Here is a 21,355-nt window from a genome sequence, read left to right as displayed (position 1 = left end):
CATGTTACTGGCAAAAATTTCATGCCACATACATTGCTTGTGACTGGTATTTAGCTGTTGTTTACTTAGCATAACAATTGAGTGGAGTCTTGGCCGGTAATCTGATTTTACTAAGCAAGGATTTTTTTTGCTTAAGCAAAATTTTGTGCTTAAGCAGCTCTATGAAATTGGGCCCAGGTGCTTACGCAAATCGGTGTATATGGGTCAAACCAAAATTAATATTAATTTCTAATGACGTCAACAAAACATTTGAACATTGAATGACGGACGGAAAGAGCTGGAGTCACAAGACTTAAAGTGCCATGCATAGGTACTAAAGTTTTTATTGCCCCATTTCTTTTATTGCAGGTATTGGACTTGTAGTCATTACAGGGTTATATTAATCAGAAAGAATAACTAATCATTACACTTACAGTGAATATTGAACTGTTTGGTACAATTCATTTTGTTAGATGATAAAGACTTAAACTGCTGGAATCTGCCACAAATGGGCGCTAAACAAGCTTATTGGAACAAACATGCGGCTTGTTTTAACAAGTCAAATGTTAAATGTACTATGCAGTGTTCTTCATCCTCCTAAAACAACCAAATTCACAATGAACTTAAAAACCTAGATACTGTTGCATTTGTAAAGCGCCGGAATCCGCCACAAATTGGGGGGAAAATGGGCGCTTAACATGCTTAATGAAATGTTGAATACACATGCAATGTGGAGTACATGTACTTCAACTTTAAAAAAACAATAAAATTCACAATGAGTTTTAAAAATTTGACATTGTTCAGTCAGAGAGAGATATTTTAAACAGCAAAGAAACTTTGTTCATTCCATCCAGAGCTTGATTTTCCAAAACACTAAGATAGCTTCAACTGAAAATGAGATGTCTTCCTTGCCATAGTGAATATTATCTGGAATACATTGTACATGTGCAGATGTTCGATAAAAGGAAAGCTGCAGCTCCACAGATCCTGATGGAAATGGGGTTTGTTTAGATTGAGTTTTTTTGTGCCTAATATACAAATTAAAGCGTTAAAGACACTGGACACCTTTGGTAATTTTCAAAGACAAGTCTTCTCACTTGGTGTATCTCAACACATGCACAAAATAACAAACCTGTGAAAATTTTAACTCAATTGGTCATCAAAGTTGCAAGATAATAATTGGGGTGAAAAACAGCCTTGTCACACAGAGTTGTGTGTTTTCAGATGCTTGATTTCGAGACCTCCAATCTTTGAGGTCTTGAAATCAAATTCGTGGAAAATTACTTCTTTCTTGAAAACTATGTTACTTCAGATGGAGCCATTTCTCACAATGTTTTGTATTATCAACAGCTCTCCATTGCTCGTCACCAAGAAAGCTGTTATGCTGACAATTGTTTTGAGTAATTACCTATTGTGTCCACTGCCTTTAATTAAGACAATTAACATTGGTTTCAAAAAGCTTCACCTAATCAACAATATGCTATAAATACTGTAATCTACATACTAAATTATTTATTTTGTTTGTACCTGCTGCTATTTATGAGGTTGCACTGGCCTCTGGGTGGGCAAGCTCTGTGGTCTGCTACTTCAGACATCTGCTCAAGAGAGCAGGGGGTTGTGGGTTCGAATCCCAGCGCAGTAGTACAACTTTTCCAAGAGGATACTGGAAAGCGCTGAGCTTACAATGCCTATCACTCATCGGTGCAACGGTAAAAACCGAAATGATAATATTAACCCAATAAAATGTTTATATGAAATACTAATATGATCGGAATTATAAAAAATTAATATGATGGTTCTTTTGTTGTTGTCTTTCTCTCATGTAAATGTCGTATGTGATTCATGAAAGTGGTTTAAATGATGTCTTAATAATGAACAGTGCCTCTCTCTTTGGAAATGTAAAATGCATATCGGGAAAACCCGCTTATTGAAAGATAATTGTTTTAATGATGATGATTAAAAGTAATAATATTTTGTTATGTATACATACTTTGTGAGCTTATTTGTTTGTCAAGACGAAATCCTCGAGTTGAAATAAATCACTTTAAAATGTTAGATTTTAAGGGGCAAAAGATCATCCTAAATTAATTCAAAATTAAATGCTGGCAAATATTTTATGGTAACACAATCTGTCCACAGATCATGAGGAACAAACAATTCATTAAATTCCCCAAATTTGTCAATAGTTTCACGTCTTAATGAAGCAGCTGCATGGTGTTCGTTCCTTAAATTGAAAAATTGCAATTTATGTTTTACAAAAGTACTTAGAAGCCTAAACAAAACACTACAAAAATCAAAAGCATTAAAAAGCAGTTTTACACAACTTTAAAAGAAGACTAAAATGCGAACTAATACAGTGATCTATAAAGTTTCAATCAAACTAGTACATGCGTAAGGTTGGAGTATAAAAAAAAAACAAAGTAGCAAAGTACAATAATAAAGTAATTTCAAAAGCAGTGATTTTCATAATTATTTGTTAGCACCTTAATATTTGCAAAGTGCTACATACTAGTGGTTGAATTTATTACACATGATAAGGATACCTATTATTATAATCTCCAGCTCTAGAAAATCAAAAGATGGAAAATTGTATGAAAAAAAGGCAAGAGCATACTGTACAACACACTTGATATCATAAAAATAAACCGATTAACGCCCCCCCCCCCACCCCCACGTAATATAATCAACTTCAAAGTGTTTTAGAGAGGTACATTGGTCAAACATCATGTTGTGTGAACCATTTGTGAATGGTTGTAATTTGTTGAGCAACTTTGTTCTGTTTAAGCAGATCTATGAAGTTGAGCCTTGCTGACAATTAATTTAGATGACATGGGTAAAAATTAATTTCAGATCATTATTAAGATAGATCGTTTTGCCTGTGACTGCTCTATGTTCCAACATCTGTTTGTTCTGAAACCCCCCCCCCCCCTGATGATTTACACACTAGGGTTTAGGGCTAGAGTGAGGCAAATACACTATGGGTGTCAAAACATAGGGTGTATAACCGGCTTACCATATCTGCTAGCACCATGTAGGGTTGCGAGGATTGGTGACTCCTTGACCCAACACTTTGTGAAAATGCTATGGAAAATCTGGTGATTCACCGGACATGCTAATTTGTGTATTTACAAAACCATTATGCGTTTGGTACTGAAAATGTAACTATGAGAAGAATTCGTACACACATTAAATTATCTAATGTTGTTACATATGCGTTGCTGGAAAATCTTGCCAAATGTAAGAAGGTTCATCAATGGCACTCCTAGTCCTATTAAAGACAGTGGACACTATTGGTAATTGTCAAAGACCAGTCTTCTCACTTGATGTATCTCCACAGTATGCATAAAATATTAAACCTGTGCAAATTTGACCTAAATTGGTCGTCAAAGTTGCGGGATAATAATGGAAGAAAAAACACCCTTGTCACACGAAGTTGTGTGCTTTCAGATGCTTGATTTCGAGATCTCAAATTCTAAATCTGAGGTCTTGAAATCAAATTCGTGGAAAATTACTTCTTTCTCGAAAACTACTCCACTTCAGAGGGAGCCGTTTCTCACAATGTTTTATACTATCAACCTCTCCCCGTTATTCGTTACCAAATAAGGTTTTATGCTAATAATTATTTGGAGTAATTACCAATAGTGTCCACTGCTTTTAAGGACTGTGAGTTCACCCGCTCCTCTGAGCAAGTCTACGCAACTCATTTCTTCATATGACTCTTGAGGTGTCTTAACGCACATCTTGCTGCCGTTGCCTTGGCAATGCGATAGTTACGACCGATCCCTTTGAAATTTCCTTTGCCAACAACGTTGACGGTCACTCTTGTCTTGCCATCCATCGTCCTCTCTGGGGGGCTGTACAAATAGTAGAAAGCGAAATGTACAAGGTAAATTTGATGGGGAGTTAAATGACACTTTGAAAATATTGGAGTAGGTTCTGGGAGTGAACCGGATACTAAAAAACTAATTGCACCTTCCATGTCCATCACATTTAAGTGGCTCCAACTACAAGCATGTGATTCAATCTCCAAACGACAAACGTTCTCCATAACGTACATGCTGAGCTTGGCTACTTATGTCTCTGAAGCCTAGCATACATTTGTGTAAAATGTTACAGACAAAAATCACTCATTCAATGTTCAAAGGTATTTTTTAAATGACAGGAGCTTATCATTTTTACAAGATCTTGAGTCTTCGCAAGACATGTGAAGGCACATCCCCGAACCTGTTTTTTTCATGCATAAATCCTCCTCGCTAAATATATTTCCTATTGGGGTCTGGCCGTCCCTGTAAAGTGATTAGGCTTTCACAGAGCTGTGTGTTGGGCAACCAGTTTTCTGTGGTCACGTGGTAGCTGGATGCCATTTCGGTCTAAATACAACACAACCCATTGTGCAGTCTAGTCGGGCACCCGGTGTCAGAACATATGTTTTTGGATCGAAAATGGCTTCTCATCGCAATTTATCACAACTCTCTCAGTACACAGCTCTGGGTCCAGCGAAGTTACATCACACTTACAAACAGTATAGACATCTAAGAGCACCCAAATGATCATATTCTGTGTGTAACGCAGACAACACATTGTACGGCATATTCTATTACATAACCAACTCAGGCAGTCTTCTTATGTCAACTGAATGATGACGTTTCTTACCCGAATCTGGCAGTTTCTGGTTCCATCTCAAGCAGTTCCCTCACTGGTGATATTGGTAGATTGGCTGCATATTGCTCTGCACAATACAATCACAGTTACGGGATTTTGTTAAAATTATTCGGACAAATTAACACATTCCAGATGTAAGCACCAGTAATCTCAGCATGTCTTAATTATGCCTAACAATTCTAGACGCACTTATTATCATTTGATAGTAGTGTACTGGATTACTGTTTGATCCACATATGTTAGGTTTTATTTATACTTGACAAAGTGAGGTTTTATTTATTTGCATTATGAAGAGCATTGATTCACTTCGTCTATGCTAGATTCACTGACTCATATTAGGTTTCACTATTTTGCTATGCCAGGTTTCATTGACTTGCCGATGTGGACTAATTGCCAGTGACAGAGTTAGCATCAACACACCGATACGTGTGAGTTGTCATTGATTCACCTATGTGCCGTTTTATTTACTCACCCATTTGAGGTTTCATTGACTTATTATGTGAGGTTTTATTGATTTGGTTATGTGAGGTTAACTCTATTAGCATCAGCACACCTACAAGAGGTTTCATCGATTCACCTGGGGTTCCAGAGACTAAATTAAATACCATCTCATCCAGACACCAATTCATCCATGACCGTACTTACCTATCTGAGGTTTCATGAGAGGGTAGTAGACCCTCCACACAGTATCCAGAGACATTCCACTGTCCAGATACACTGCTCCTGCTACAGACTCAAAGATATCTCCCAGTGCTTTGGGTACCTCAATGTCTTCACTCTCATCTTCATTGCCGCTTCCTGTCAGACCTTCTAGGTTTAAGACTTTGAGCTAAAAACAAACAATGGTGAAGAATTTTGGGGACAAGTTATAAGTGTATTAGCTGAGAGTGTGTCTACAAATGTTTTGCTTTAATTTGCTTGCAAGGGATGAACAGATGAACATGTTTTGCTTTATTTTGGTTACCTTGAATGAACAAATGTTTTGCTTTATTTTGGTTGCCTGGGATGAACAAATGTTTTGCTTTAATTTGATTCCCCCCGCCGAAAGTGCCGCAGTACCTTGTAAACCCTTACAAGGAGCTACATCCATGAGTCACATAGTTCAAGAACAACAATTTAATTTTTATATTTTTTTAATAATAAGTTCTTTGAGACGCCTTTAAGAAAAAAGCTGAACATATTAACTTGTTGTTAATATTGTTAATATTATTATATATTTGGTTTGCGGTAACACCACGTGTGTATTCTACTTGCCAGGTAAGGAGTTTGTTCTTAGAGAACTGTCTTACTTAATTCTACTACCGCGAAGTAGATTGTTCGGGTGTTCGGAAGATTTCATAGTTCTTCATAGTTCTGAAAAGAACTGTCCTGCTTATTTTACTATTACCTGGGCGGATGGTAAAGAAATAGGCTGGGACTACTACTTTAGCTTATTTGATCGTAATTAACTGTACTACCGCGGAGTCAGTTCTTGGGTTGGTCTCAACGTTAATATTATTGTTATTATTATTATTGTTGTTATTATTATAGTATTAATTCATACCTGTGACCCCATACCAAGGGCCTCTTTCTTCTCCTTGACAAAAATGACAAAGTTATTGATGACGTGAAACAGCTCCGGGCTGAGCGCCTTGAAGTATTTGTGATAGCCGAACTTGACGGCCAGAGAGGCGAAGATGGTGTTATTGACGAGAGCCGAGCGGAGATCAGTCAATGCTCCGGGGGAGAGGTACTGATGATGATCAAAGAGGTGTCGAGTGATGAGGTAGTCTAAGATTGCATCACCAAGAAACTCCAGCCTGGGATGTTGGGGAAAGGTTGGCAAAATCATTTAAACTGTTGAGGTACTTTAAGTTCATGCACCAAACTTTAATCTGCAATCACTCTACCTATATTCTCAAAAAAATTAAAACAATTACTACTCAATGCATATTCATTATAATTATTTCATGGCTTACTTTTGGTATATTGTTGATACACCTACATTATGTCCTTGTAGTCCCTTGTCTTGTGAGTCTTATTGTTTTGTTAGTCTGTCAATAGGTTAGGGTACAAAAGCCAAGGCTTCACCCAATCCTAAGTTTTGCCCTTCTGATTTGTTAATAACTTTGGCTACTGTTTACAACTGCCACTGTTAATATTTATGAAAAACCAATGATGTAATGTATTATATCATGTGAGGACAATACCGAAATAAATGTCCATTGAATTGAATAAATGGTGCAAAATTGTTCTTCTGTTTTGCAGAGTTCAGATCATAGAAAAAAAAGTCCTGCGAGAATGCAAAATAGGTATCTCAAAAAAGAGACATTTCTTAAAGCATTTTGTAGAAGAATTTGTTGACAAAACTGATCAAAGTAAAAGTTGTAATACTGTTTCAATTATCCTTGAGAAAGACTCTGCTGGTGTCGAAACGTCCGGCCATTAACTACTGTTTGCATTTAAACCATAGGTCCTTTTGGTTGGTAAGCAGTTTGCAACAGCTAATTCTATTTTTTTAGTGTTTAAATTACAGTACTTTATGAATTCGAAAATTACTAACTCTTACCTTTGATAGCAATCTGTGACACCATTGTAGTGGTAGGATGCATGGGTGAAGGCCTGGACTAAGTAAGCCTTATCTCGGAAACTGTAGTTGATGGTCGTCTCAAAACCGCCCATGCCAACCAGGAGTTGTGCCAGTTTCTCTTGAGAATTAGCAACACTCCTGAAGAATGGAGATTCGGGCTGTTTGAGGTAGCCGTAAGTTGCCCTGGCTTCTTTGTTTGGACTCGAATCATTGCTCTGATGGCCAACGGGTGTAGAATCTTGGTCAGGGTCTACCGCTTCAACAGCTTGTGCTTCATCTGGAGTTGTCTCACAAGAGATTTGAGGTAGTACTCTGAGTCCCATCCATGACATGACGATCAATGCGCTGCGGAACCCACAAGACACGAGATAACATCCGATAATTGCTTCCACCGAGTCCGCTAAGTTCTTATCGGAGAGACTGTGCTGGGTGTGGATCTCGTAAGGGAGCTCTGGTAGGTCCCCCATATCATCTGGCTTCTTGCCAGTGTACGTCAGCCCCGGCAGATTATCAGCATTTTCCAAGGAGAAAGACCAACTTTCTAGAGCGTGAGGGTTGGCATGATACTGAGTGCTTGGTTCATCATCGCTGAAATCACTGTCTACATCTCCCTGGGCCATCATAGGGAAGTCGTGATCGGATGGGGAGGCCTCCTCTTCAATCACTGTGGTGGGATCCCACATGTCGACAGAAGTTGGATCCCAAGTGTCAATGGCGAAATCTCCATCATCTGAACAGATGTCACTACCCTCGTCCTGGTAAACAGGACGATATGAAAGACATTCATCAGGACCAACGTTCTCCTTGACGCAAAAACCCGGGGCAAGCCAATTGATGGCGGGATCAAAGAGCGCAACCTGCATTTTCTGTGCGATGGCCTTCCTCTTCCCGAGACGGTACAAGTTGAAGTTGCTGACCTGTTTGCTCCTCATGTAGCTCAGCTTGCCCTCGTGTAGGCGAGGATAGGTACAGTAGAGGTAGATGGTGACAGCTTGCTTGAGGAACGAGTCCCCCAACATCTCTAACCTCTCCAGATTGAATCCATCACTGGAGTTCGACATCGTCAGAGACTGAAGAATCAACGTGGGGCTTGGACCAGATAGCGTGGCTGGGTCTTGACCCTCATCGTCCAGAATGCTGAATATTGGCGTTTTCTTCTCACAGCTGTGGCCACCGTCTCGACTTTCATTTCTGAGCACAGATTCCTCCTTTTTGATCATGCACAGTTTTTCTGGATTTTCTTCACTATTACTTGAATCTTTCTTTACTGTATTGCTGTTGCTCCCTTTCTGTTTGTTGCAAGTATCTATAATATTGCCGGTCCCGTTAAGCTTGGCAAAGTTGGGCTCATGGTTGCTTGGTTTGTCATTGGTTTGTTTAATGTGTTCAGAGATATTAGCATTGCACTTTTCTAAGGCCATTGCACATTTCCTTGTTTCTTTTTTCGACTCTTTGCTTTGGTCTAAACTTATATTGTCACTTCTGTTCAATCCTGTGTCATCATTACTCATACTGTTTTCTTTTATACTAGAATTGTCATCATGAACAATTCTGTCATTTCCTCCAGCTTCCTCAAGTTCACTATTTGTGTCGTGACCTGACTCCATACCATCATCAGCAATGACTGGTTTGTCTGCTTGAACGAGACTTTCATCAGTTTGTTGTTCCTTATTCTGATATTCTAGAGTTTGAAGGTCAAGTCCATCCCAACCAAAGGTCATATTTGGGAAGGGATACTCCTGCTGGAGAAGCTCTCTCATTCCAATCCCTGCCTCTAGACTAATAACAACTCTAAACTCCTCAGCGACGAGTAAGGAATTCAACCTATACAGAAGACTCGGTAGGCACACTGCCTTCCTCCAGAGAGACGCCGGGATAGGGTAGACGTAGCAAAGCTCTGGGACAAGGTATTGCTTCTTCTGAAGATAGTTCTTCTTACTCTGTGTGTTGCTGATCGGCAAAGCTTTCCCCTTGTGATTCAGGTACCTTGGGGTCAGTAAATTCAGACGAGACGACATGCAGTCAACGTCCAGGAGAGGCTGCTGGTAGTTGGAGACTTGGATGTCGTATCGCTCAAAGTAGTAATCTATGAACTTTTCATACTTGTCCGATGGGAAGGGACTCGTGACGGGTAGGTCATTCAGGATGTCCGCTATGTAGTACCGCTGGGGTTGGTCGATGTTACGGTATATCGGCGTCACGACAGCATCGCCGAAGCTGTGATGGGAAAAGACAAACCGGTTCTTACTGTAGTCTGGAAGGACTTGTGGCCTGTCTAGCATGCCAGAACTTTCACTGACAACTCTCAGAAAGTCCCAATCAATGGAGAGCTTGGTGTCATCGTTACAACCTTAAGTGAAAAAAGAAAGTAAATCAACCTCAGACAGGATCAAATAAGAACTTCATGAAGTACTGCCTGCAGTTATAATATTACTAGTAGCTTCTTTTATAGTGCTCATATCCGTCCAGGTATTGTGGAGCTATGTTTTTGAAGTATGAGACCAATTCCTTTACATAGCTTCATGTAATGGTTTACAAGGTGCTGTGGTGCAATATGCTTTACATAGCTTCATGTAATGGTTTACAAGGTGCTGTGGTGCAATATGCTTTACATAGCTTCATGTAATGGTTTACAAGGTGCTGTGGTGCAATATGCTTTACATAGCTTCATGTAATGGTTTACAAGGTGCTGTGGTGCAATATGCTGCCGATCAAACCAGGAATCATTCTCTTTTTGATAAGTGCACTGGGTTCTTTACATCCCATCTGAAGGATGCAGCAATGGTAAATGGTCTTGCTTAAAGACACCAGTGTCACAACTGTGACCCACACCCTGCTCAGCCACGACCACCATTTACAACCAAAGAATTTTCTGTGGCTACTTATGTTCACAAACAATTAGTATAACCTAGTTCTCCAAGTACTATAAAAAGGATAATACATGAATTTATATACCATGAACGAGTGTGGCAAACTTATTCATAATGTAAAAACAAAAAATTTCTGAAAACCTTGACTTTGTTCAAAAAAACTTACAAGTATTCAGAGGAACGATAAGGTAGTTTGCCTCAGCCTTCTGCGAATCATACTCCAGGTTAGGTTTCTCAAGACGAAGGACTTCAGCAAAGATGCAGCTATGGAAACGCTGTAACTGATGTAGCTGCTCAGAGGTCACTACAATGTCAGAGGTCAAGAGGTCAATCGAGACTGCTAACTCACCAGCTCTTGTGTAAACCGGAAATCCTGGGATCTAAAAGAAGCAACAAAGTTAGAATTGAAAGAAAATGTGCCAAATGTATGTTCGATAAACAACTCAACTTTAAACTTCTTTTTTCTCAGTTTCATTCTTGAATCTCTTGGTGTTTCTACTTTCACAACTTTTGAATCAAAGAAGGTTCAGAATGGGGTTTTAACAGCATTGAAGCATAGTTTATGCTCTTTTCAAATGTATCAACAAATAAAAAATTACCTGGGTTGACAAACGATCACTTGATCCCATCACATATGGTTGATCACACAAAACATAAACACTGTTTGCGACTAATTTGTCAGGTCCACCAATCCTGTATACAGACATGCAACTTTCTAATTGCAAAAAAAGAGGAAATGGCCGACCACACTTGTGTTTTTTCAGTTTTCTATGGCACTGTTTTGAAAAGAAAAAGCGGAAAATCAGCAGATCAGCTGAAAAGTTGCCAGCCTGAATATAATTCCTGTAAATGTAATTTATTGGACCAACCTTTGGGATGGCCTTAGTCGTGAGTAACCCAAAGCATTGTGAGGTCTCGTCGGGTCCATAAAGCTGACGATCTCTGACATTAAGGACATCAGGTAATGGTGAGGCAAGGACCATATGAATCTCATATAACTGACATTTCTGATTGGCTGTTGGATGACATCCAGTCAGACATCTTGCCACCTACAAGACAATGTAAAATACATGCACATTATAATGGGGGAAACTTTGTGATGTAAGTTGTTGCAGGACAATTGAAAAAATGCTCAATATACCTGTAGAAATCAATGTACTATACCCGTAGCAACAAATGTACTATACCTGTAGCAACAAGTGAACTTACCCATAGCGACCAATGGACTATACCCGTAGCAACCAATGTACTATACCAACCAGTGTACTATACATATAATAACCAGAGCCTCTTCTTGGTAAATTGACATCAAAACACAACTCATGAGGTGTATAAAACCATATTGACCGCTTTTACTTTGAATTTTTTTTAAATGTTAACTTGAAAGGAAATTGTATTATCTAAAAATTGAACTTGAGGATTATAACGAATTTATATGGGTAAATATATATTCCAGAATTTTGTATGGATATTAAAAAAAAAAATTTGGCTTGGATTTCATACAAAAATATAGTGTTTATTTGAACTGTTTTCTTGATTTTGATCAGGTTGAAACTTGCACAGTCTGTTGTCAAAAGTTAAATGAATAGTGGACCTCTTTGTTGTAGTACTGTCGTCTCTTCGTGGTGCCCGGCCTCCCTTGACCTTCCCCTACTACCTCCTGGTCATAACCACAATCCTCCACCAGGAACGTAGTGTCTTTACCCACTGGTAGAAGGTTATCATCTAGTTCTCCTGAAATGATATACAAAGACCTAGGGTTTTAGACACGTACGTTAGGACACTTTGAATAACTTTTACAAACTGCCGTTAATAAACACCCCAAAAAGTTTATGTACTCTGATTGGTCAAAGACTGGTCACAAAGGGATGTGATACAAAGACCAGTTCTGTGAACTAGCAAATAAATAGCCCCTGAAAAAGCATTACGTAAACAATTTTGGAAACACTGTACTTGTACTGTTTCAAGTCCACCGACAGTAAAGTCAGGGCAGATTCTTATCAGAAACAAGATCTACTTAATGAAAGTAGATCATTTACTTATAAGGAAAGTGTCTTACCGGCTCTGTGCAGTGTCTTGCATGTCTTCAATGCCACAGCCATCTCAGCTAGTTTCTTCTTTCTCATAGGTGGACCCTGCATTCAATAGCAAAACAAACAGATTCAATATTAACTTTTATGCCTTCAGGTTTCTCAATTATTCCAGTCAAACATTGTTCTTCTTTTAACTACAAGTTTTTGCGATTCACAGTGAATGCATACTCATATTTTCATGGAAGGCAACAACAAACGAAGTGCTTATTTTGAGAATATTTGTTGTCTTTCCATTATCAATTCGGGGTTTCATCGTGGCAAAGATGTTTTCAAAAGGCTTCAAAAATTTCAAAGAAGTTTTACTTTGCAGTGGCGTGACACCAATTTTTGAAACCCAACACGAAGTGGTTATTAACAATGAGATGGAATTGTGTTTGATGAGATTTAAACTTACAAGATTAGTGATGAAAGAATAACAATATCTAACCTGTATGGGATCTCTGATAGGTGAGTTGATAGGCAGGTAGATTTGTGACTGATACATGCTACATCCGGTCGCCACGTCTTGGAAGACCGTAGTGTGACACTTGGGAGCAAGATGAGTGAAGGTATCACTTGGAAGCTTGGAGCAGTACCTAAAGGAAAATAAATTTAGAACAAATTATAAGTCAAACGAAGTTGTTTAAGATGCTATGTCAGATTTTTGGTCCCAAACATTAAAAAATAGATTTTTTTGAGTGAATGGTATTTCAAAGAGTATCACCCGATCTGACGAAAAAAAGTGTAACTTTTACTTCCAATGGTCAGGAACCACGACAAAATTTAAAACGTTTCTTATAAAACACATAAGAATTGGTCACGTGATATGCATGTATTGTCGGATCTTGACAAAAACTAATTTTGAGCACTTTATTTCACTGCTACTAATAATTGGCAGACTTTTTCGAGCAATGGCTCAAATGAAAGCTTGTAACTTTCTCGACCCCCATCAAAATACCTATTGAAGTTTAAATCAAAATGTTGGGGTCAAATCGGCCAAAAATCTGAGATAACATCTTTGAATAATAATAATTACAACATTTATAGAGCTCTTAACAGGCGTATTTCTAAATTCTATAGCCAGACTATTTAGATTGACAAAACAGATACGTTTTATGTAATGATATAAAAGTATCCAATAAAGGTGCCTCTTGAATGAGTGTGGATAGCTTGTTCCAAAGTGTTGGAGCTATGAACGAAAAAAAGTCATGATGCGGGTTCTTTGAAAAACTGGAAATGGGCGATGGAAGAAGAGTGAAAGCATTGGGTAGCTTTTACACAAGAAGAAGAATTTAGAAAACATATACATTAGTGAATTAGAAGTCGATGAAGATAGCGTATAATGGGTGTTATGTTTTATCATTTGACACTGACCTGTTGACAAGCGAGATTGCCGTTGCCATGGTAACTCCATGAGCTTCTTCATCGCTGCTTGGTTTGTAAGGAGGACACAGAGACTCTGCCTCTTTGAGGTCGAGATCATCCAAGGACTGATGAGAATCTCTCTGCTGACATTTCCTTTGAAGGATCTTTGTTTTTTTGAAAATATAAAATTTTTAGGAATTAAACCAGATCTTAAAAAAGTGTCAGAATCCAACTCAAGTAGCTACATTGTAGGGATTGCTTTCCCACTGGGCCTTGGGTAGTCTTGGGTACTACTGATTTCACAATGACTAGTTAAAGTATTGTTGTCTAGTTACTGAATCACAGTTTCTTGATTGCTTATATGAGAGAGATTAGTTGGTACCAGCTTGGTATTTTCATGCCCAAGTGGGAGTTTGCAGAGTTCCATTGACGGGAAGATCATCTAAACAAACAATTAATACAAGGCCATGGGTCGACTCGATTTCACAAAGAGTTAGGAGATATAAAAAACCTATGGGTAGTCCTAAGTTTGGCCGAGTAACTCTTCCTAACTCGAGATAAGACTAGTCTTAACTCTTTGTGAAATCCACCCCATATCAATAAAATTCTTCACCTTGTCAATCTCTTGAAAGTCACTCAGTTCCTTGGTGAACTCATTCAGCTGTGTATCTTGAACCAGCATGATGTAGTGGGAATTAGGTGCCCTAGCTCGTCCCTTAGATTGGACGTATGACCTGTAGTTATCTGGCGCATCAAAGCGTACAACCAAGTTACACTTTGGAACATCCACACCTGTTACAAAAAGAAGTTTACACATTGACAACACTACACAACAAACATAAAATGACTTGATTTTTATGGCCATAAACTAGTAGTTTAAACTTCAGTATTTGAAGAAACAAATTTGCAGACAGACGTAAAACTCAAGGGCTTCTGTAATTTATACATGGGGTGTTTTTTTAAGCAAAGCCCATAGGGTTTTATTTGTTTCTTATTCCGAAGTTTTAGTTTTTAGATACATCGTTTTTTGTTTCGGAAAGGTCAGGGTAAGTGCTTTTTATGTTACAAAGAAGTGAGATGAAAAGGTAAGCTAATTTTTTTGACAATCTTCAATAGTGATCTCATGATGCGATGCAGTTAGTCAGCCACACCAGTGCCGTGTGTAAGCGACAAGAGGATATGTTTGGGACCAACTTGATCCCAGAAGTTTGAATACACGCAAGACTTGCACAGCTTATGTGTTAACACCTGGGGCATTTGGAGGAAAAATATCAAAATTTTGTTTTGCTCTTGTTACAAATAAAAGCTACAGCAACAGATAGAGATAACGGGCATCAAACTGACCTTCTTCAACTGCACTTGTGGCAAACAACAGGTTTATCTCATGGCGTCGGAACTTTCTCATGATCTCCTCTTGTCTCTTGAAGTACTTATCTTTAGATACACCGGAGGTACTGAGTCCTCCTCCACCATGCCCCAAGATGCAGCTGTTGTTGATAAACGTCAACTCCGGGTCCTTCTTTTGAAGTTTTCGCACAAGTTTGTCGAGAACGGTGGCAATGAAACGGTGGTTCACAAAGACGATACCGTACATGGTGGTTTCGCTCTGGGTATCGGCAGTCTCTTCCTCATCCTCTTCATCATCTTCCGAGGCACTTTCATCTTCATCTTCCTCTGGAATATAAAAATGAGGCTGGCGATTTCTGGTGAACCTGTCATTATGGATTCTCTGTGAATTGGATATTCTGTCTGGGAACTTCCTGAAGGTAGTTTGAGATGTTGCATCAGCGTTTTTAGACTCTTCACTGGGTTGGAACTCTTTAAGTACTTCAATGAGACGACGGACCTTTGAAGTTGTGAATTTCAAATCTAATGGATTCTCTGATTCAACGATGATATTTTCACAAGACTTTCTTGCTAATCGTAGCTGCGTACAACTGTAGTGGAACAGGAGCTTTCTGATTTGATCTGATTCTAGTTTCTCAAGTTTCTGTAGTTCTTTGAGGAGTAATGGTACTCCCATCCTCAGCCCTAAGAAACCAATCTCCTTGAAGATGACAAGGCATTCTTTGATGGCTTGAATGGCAGGCAAGTACGACTTATTGTCCTCTATTGCATCATATTGCACATTGCATTCTAGAAGGAAGACTAACGCCTCATTCAAAATTGTATTCACTTCTTCTGTGAGATCGTCATATCCCAGTTTTGTTTCACACACTACAACGGCTTCCTTGGGTTTGGTACAATATCTACTGAGACTTCCGCTGGAGTAGGTCTCTGCAACGCTGGTCAGTGCCCTCTCAAGGTCCCCAAGTTTCTTTTTCAATTTCTGCGGCTCACATTTACCATGAAGAATGGAAGCTGTTGATCCCATGATGCGGGGGAGTTGGGAAGCATCATGGCACCCCGCCAGAAGTTGGACGATCTCACAATAAGGGTGGGCCTGAACAGCGTGGTGGCACTCATCGAAAATCAGCAAGTTGAGTCGAGGTGGTCTGAGGTAATCGTGTTGCAACATCTTAAGGAATATCTGAGCGGTCATGACCAGAACCTGACTCCTAGCCAACTCTTTTCTCTTAGAGTCCCAGTCTGTTTCATCCCTCAACTCAATAACAGCCAAGTCTGTGTGTTCACTGACAACCCTCGATTGCTGGCTGAGGAGAGTTTCTGATATCAAGCACAAAACAAAAATAATGGTTTTCAAAGTGTTAAATTTAAATTAGATATACAAAGAGTTCTTTAAAAGAACTTCTAAAGGGGTGACTGCTCTATATTCCATCAACCCTGTGTTCTGAAAACCCCTACACGCTAGGGTTAATGTTAGGGTAAGGGTTAGGGTTAAGATTAGGAAAATAAATTAGGGGCCGGAAAAGAGGGTTGTCGAAACAGGGATGTCTGAACATAGGAGTGTAACCCTCTAAATGTGTAGAGAGCATTGTTTAAGTCGATAAACATACAATGAAGGGAACAATAAAAGGGATCACATTTAATGAAAATTTTAAAAAGTGCCTCCCAATAAGTCCACAAACAGAACCTGTTTTTACCGAATAAAACAACAAATTAAACAATCAACCTATTAACAATAAAATAAACACACTTTATGAATTTACCATCATTGACAAGAAACACAGTTTGTTTACAGACTCCTTGCGTAGGTATGCGTAGTGACTTCGATAATTCTTTGATCAGCATGACAGCAATGAACGTTTTTCCAGCATTTGACTGGAGACAGACTATTGCATTATGATCCAATGCAGCATCGAGCAGCTCAACCTAGAAGGTCAACAAAACAAACAATAAACAATAAACAACAAACACTTTCATGGGAGTAAAGTAATTTAAAAAAGTAGTAAACAAAAACTGCTGAACCCCATAAATAATTTTGTGGTAACAACAACAAATAATAACTGTATGATGAAACTCAACAACAACAAATGATAACTGCATGATGTAACTCATTTTAGAAGTGCATTCTGAGTCCTATTTTGGAGAAAAAAAATCAAAAAGTTTCTAGCCTTGGTTTGGAAACTGACAAATAACTTTTTGACTTTGAATAACAAAAAGTCTGGATCACAACGCTTGCCTGTGAAACTCAGCCAGGAATCCTTCATTCTGAATACTTTGTCAAGTTAAAATCATGCGTACACAACTTTTGACAAGCCCACTGGTTTTGTTATAGGAACCCCCAAAAAAATTAAGAAGCTAGCTGGTAGGTCCAGGTTAATAAATAAAAATTGAACCCGTTGTATTTTGTGTTTCTGCATTGTTCAGTAATTACTTCCATTTGAAATCCAAATGATTTTATAATAAATTTGCTGAGTCTTTATTTAAAAAACATTGACTTTGGTGAAAACTTCATCAACTATAAGTGGAAGTATGTTTACTTGATTGAAAGTATATAAAATATGTTTCACAAAACTTTGAGAAAAACAACATTTTTATAATGGTTTTGGTAGAAAAATAACCTAAATTCACCCATAATCTTCTTATCTTAAAGTTGAGGAAGAAAGTATAGTTACTTTATGATAAAAAAATTTAGTATGTGATATAACCTATCCAGCTAATTAAAAATAAAAAAAAATTTGCGGGGAGAAAAAAACTCTTGCGTTGGCCGGGAGTCGAACCCGGGTCAATTGCTTGGAAGGCAACTATTCTCACCGCTATACCACCAACGCTTCACGATGTGTTAAGTGCTTTTATTGATTATAAATAATGTTCACAAAATGCAATAAAAATGATGCCACATGTCGTCACTTTGCAGCATTTTTATGCCAAAAGATGACGTGAATGACTACAATTAAAGCAAACAAATTTGTTTTATTTGCGGGACTATCGATTTTTCGTGGTAAAACCATGATTGAGCAACAAGGACAGCAGAGATAGCGCGTCAACACGACAAGCATGTGCGCAATCTTCGAAATTGTCCTTTTTAGAAATCGCGCGGTGTGACAACGCCATAGCGTTAACTCTATGGACCGCGCAAACTTTGATTCATTGCATGATTTTAACATTTTTTCGCAGAGATAGCTCAAGCGCAGTAAACATTACTTTCACAAGTCAGTATTCTGCACGGGCGGGTTGATGAACTTCGACACCAAAAAAATTACTCAGTTATTAAACTTATCATTCATTTATACTCATATTTGAAATTAACTCAAACGATACAACAGTAGTATTTACGAAAAATATGGTGTCGTTTGCATTAACAACGGGCGCTCCCCGGGCCGACCGACCGGGACATGGGGGTCATCGAGGGCAACGAGCCTACCGTCCAACGAGACGCTGGGCGGTTGGGCTTAATTACCATCACTCACGGGCTCGTTATAGGCCACATGAGTGCATGAGATGAGGCATGGGTTAATAGAGGAATGCTCGTTTTTTTCTCCATCCATGGTTATTAACATCTACATAATACAACAGTGGATTGAGGAAGTCTAAAACACACAAACTATGAACATTAGAATTATGTACATATGTAATCTATAGACTGGTCTGGTCGGTTTTTTTTCTTCAAATTCAACAGGCAGATAAATCTTTAGGAATAATTCAACATAATGCTTGCTTCTACAATTTTGAGTCAACATAATGCTTGCTTCTACAATTTTGAGAAAATTAGTTCTGCCTTTTTTGCGAAGAGATCTGCATAACAAGGTTAACCTCATCAAATGTAATAATAAATACCTACTTAAAAATATTATATCTCTATCACTAACTAAAATATTAATAATGTAACCTGGAAATATGTCCTAGAAATGATCAAATTTGTCTAAGAAACACCAAATAATAAAGTAATCTTTAATCTGAAAAGAAGGTGTTTAGGGAATTCTCTTCATCTTCACAAGAGTGACCGGACCCCAATAAGCTCAAGCTTCCCATCACACACAAACTCACTGGCTCAATCAACTGCCAAGCTGGAGAAGCAGGTCTAGGAAAGACATGAATAAAGTCAGTTTTTCTTTGAGGATTTAGGCTATGTATGTTGCCTTTTCAAGTATCAAGGTTTCTCAGAATTATGAAGTTTTACTGAAACGAGTACGTTTTTGGCAACATATCACACAAATGCATCGCAAAACTTTCCCAGACGTTAAATTCTTATGACTCTTGAATTTATACACACACAAGTTTCCGACCTCTAATAAAGAATCAATTATTTTGCCCCTGATATGCCTTTTATGTATGTAGGTGAACTAAGGTGACCTAGGTTGTTCACGGTGACCTAACCGATACTGTCTCGATGACCTAAACTGATACTGTCTCGTATGGGGGTAGCATTGTCTGATTTTTATCATCTTTTGATATGTAGAAAGGGGTTGCATTTCAAATCTTTCTCAGACACTAAATTCTTATAACTCTTGAATTTATACACATATACAAATCTCTGACCTTATATATTTATGTTTTTACTTTTAGTTAATTTTCGTATCTTTTTGTACATAAATTGTTATATATTTTATAATTTGTTTTATTACTTGTTTTACAACCAGATGTGGGGAGGCAGGTCTACGGACCACAACAATTACTTTACTTTTGTTTCTCCTATTTCATCTAGAAGTATTTTTGTATTGTTATGTATTGTTGAAATGGCTGAATAAATAAAAAAAATAAGGAGAAGAAGAATCAATTGACACACCCTTGGTCATTCAAGATAAACCTACCTGATACTGTCTTGGTGTAAAGATCTGTGTAGCAGTTCCTTCATTTGTTGGTCGAGTAATGATCCTACTTGAAGATCCACTCGGGATTATTTCTGCATCAACCATCTTGATTACCTTGAGTTTCTACCTACTTTTTGCCTGGTGATGAGGGGTTGCAGATGGGAGATGGCCTGGTTTAATGGTAGAGGAGATAGAGGTGGAATACAAAACTTCCTTTTAATAAAAAAAGAATTTTTGAAACCTGTGACTGTGGTGTGGTGATGAGGGTTGAAGGTTCCACAAGAAGGCCAGCAACGAGCTACACGACTCATCCCAGATGTGAAACATCTCGACTACGAAGACAGACTTAAGACACTTAAACTACCACCACTAGAGTAACGCAGACAAAGGGCTGATCTCCTTCAAATATACAAAATCATGTATAGATTTGTGGCTGTAGAGAAGGATGACATGTTTGAAATCATCAAAGAATCCAGAACTAGGGGACACAGGCTCAAAATAAGGAAGCCCCACTGCAGATCTAAGACGAGGCAGATGTCTTTTTCAGTGCGAAGTATAAATAATTGGAACAACCTTCCCGACAAAGCCATTAATGCCTATTCAATAAACAACTTCAAGTCTGAGCTCGAAAACCATTGGAAGCGCCACCCGTTGAAATACCCCCCTTATCAACGTGAACCCAATGCAAGGAGGGGCACATAAGCTGAAGCTTCAAGCCTCAACACCAAAGTAAACCAAAGTAAGATAGGTGGAGGGGTAAAAGAGAATAGTTGCGAGAATAACCATTGATCCCCCGACAGTTGTAGATTGGAGGGTTAGGCCTATGCCTTGTATTAATGTAAACCATCTACATTTTGCAATTTATGACCTTTCTTCCCTCAATGTTTCACATGTGCTAATTGGGTTTTGGGGAAACATTTTTTAGAAGCCTCTATTATGGTGATGAGGATTAAATAATTAAAATAAAATCCACACATTCATTCCAACATTCCAACACTGGTTCATTACAAAAATAACAGTTTGTAACCTCACATCCCAAAGAGTGTAGTGGTTGATATAATATAGCCTGCCAGAAAGGCTCTGGATGAAGACCTACGAATTTCCCGACTTATGTCACGTGCACACAGCACAGCTACCTAGACAAGACAAAACAGAAAACAACTATACTAACAAAACAAGGCACTCTTTTTGTAAACAAAGGTTACAACGTGAATGAAGGTAGGTTACACTGTCTCTATACAAACCTATAATGGACAATAAACAAGTTAAATCTATTTACTGACATCATCAGTGACAGTGTAATCACTCACTCATTGACTCAGTCTGATCAGAGAGAAACATTTATGTCTTATGATTTACAAAGTAAACATGACATGATTGATAGAAATTTAAACCACCATTAATTACCAAAGTTGTCAAATCGTGAGCAGTTTATTCTGATTCCGAGACTCTGAGACCGCTCTCATGGATGTCATCGTGTTGACAACAAAATGAAGATTTATACAACACCTGATGATGATGAAGTAAACATCCAAACAAGAATCATTAAATTATGTGACTTCTTTTTGGAAAGAGGGTGATTCGTCTATTTTCATTATCAAACTTAGCGCCATGAGAATTGTTAAAACCCATCGAGTTGCAGTTAATAACTCAGAGTGGTGGCCTTGTTTTCAGTCTTTTTTC

The 21,355-nt window shown here is 38.3% G+C and overlaps 1 protein-coding gene and 1 non-coding gene across 2 annotated transcripts; both read right to left on the bottom strand.

Annotated features, from left to right (window-relative positions):
- Positions 1-3,565: 3,565 nt before the first annotated feature.
- On the bottom strand, positions 3,566-21,284 carry LOC117295463 (endoribonuclease Dicer-like). Its single transcript, XM_033778135.1, has 16 exons — positions 21,080-21,284; positions 19,673-19,842; positions 16,628-16,790; positions 14,862-16,184; positions 14,131-14,309; positions 13,527-13,681; positions 12,601-12,748; positions 12,140-12,215; positions 11,675-11,814; positions 10,950-11,129; positions 10,247-10,460; positions 7,190-9,560; positions 6,185-6,440; positions 5,287-5,470; positions 4,633-4,708; positions 3,566-3,833 (listed from the first exon to the last, which is right to left on the bottom strand). Exons 2-16 carry the CDS (start codon positions 19,775-19,777, stop codon positions 3,680-3,682), a joined length of 5,724 nt encoding a protein of 1,907 aa, XP_033634026.1. The 5' UTR covers positions 19,778-19,842; positions 21,080-21,284; the 3' UTR covers positions 3,566-3,679.
- Trnag-ucc lies at positions 17,621-17,692 on the bottom strand. The gene has a single exon. It is a non-coding gene; the product is annotated as a tRNA-Gly (tRNA).
- Positions 21,285-21,355: the final 71 nt, after the last annotated feature.

Source organism: Asterias rubens, chromosome 1 (assembly GCF_902459465.1).
Source record: "Asterias rubens chromosome 1, eAstRub1.3, whole genome shotgun sequence".
Lineage (NCBI taxonomy): Eukaryota > Metazoa > Echinodermata > Asteroidea > Forcipulatida > Asteriidae > Asterias > Asterias rubens.
This window is presented reverse-complemented; position numbering and strand designations above follow the sequence as displayed.

Bases quoted from the DNA above. Each gene is read 5' to 3' on its own strand.
- LOC117295463 (XM_033778135.1), bottom strand. From the start codon at position 19,777: ATGGTTGATGCAGAAATAATCCCGAGTGGATCTTCAAGTAGGATCATT. The intron at 16,791-19,672 runs GTAGGTTTATCT...TTGACCTTCTAG, and splicing joins TTACACCAAGACAGTATCAG to GTTGAGCTGCTCGATGCTGC. The intron at 9,561-10,246 runs GTAAGTTTTTTT...TTTTCACTTAAG, and splicing joins TATCGTTCCTCTGAATACTT to GTTGTAACGATGACACCAAG.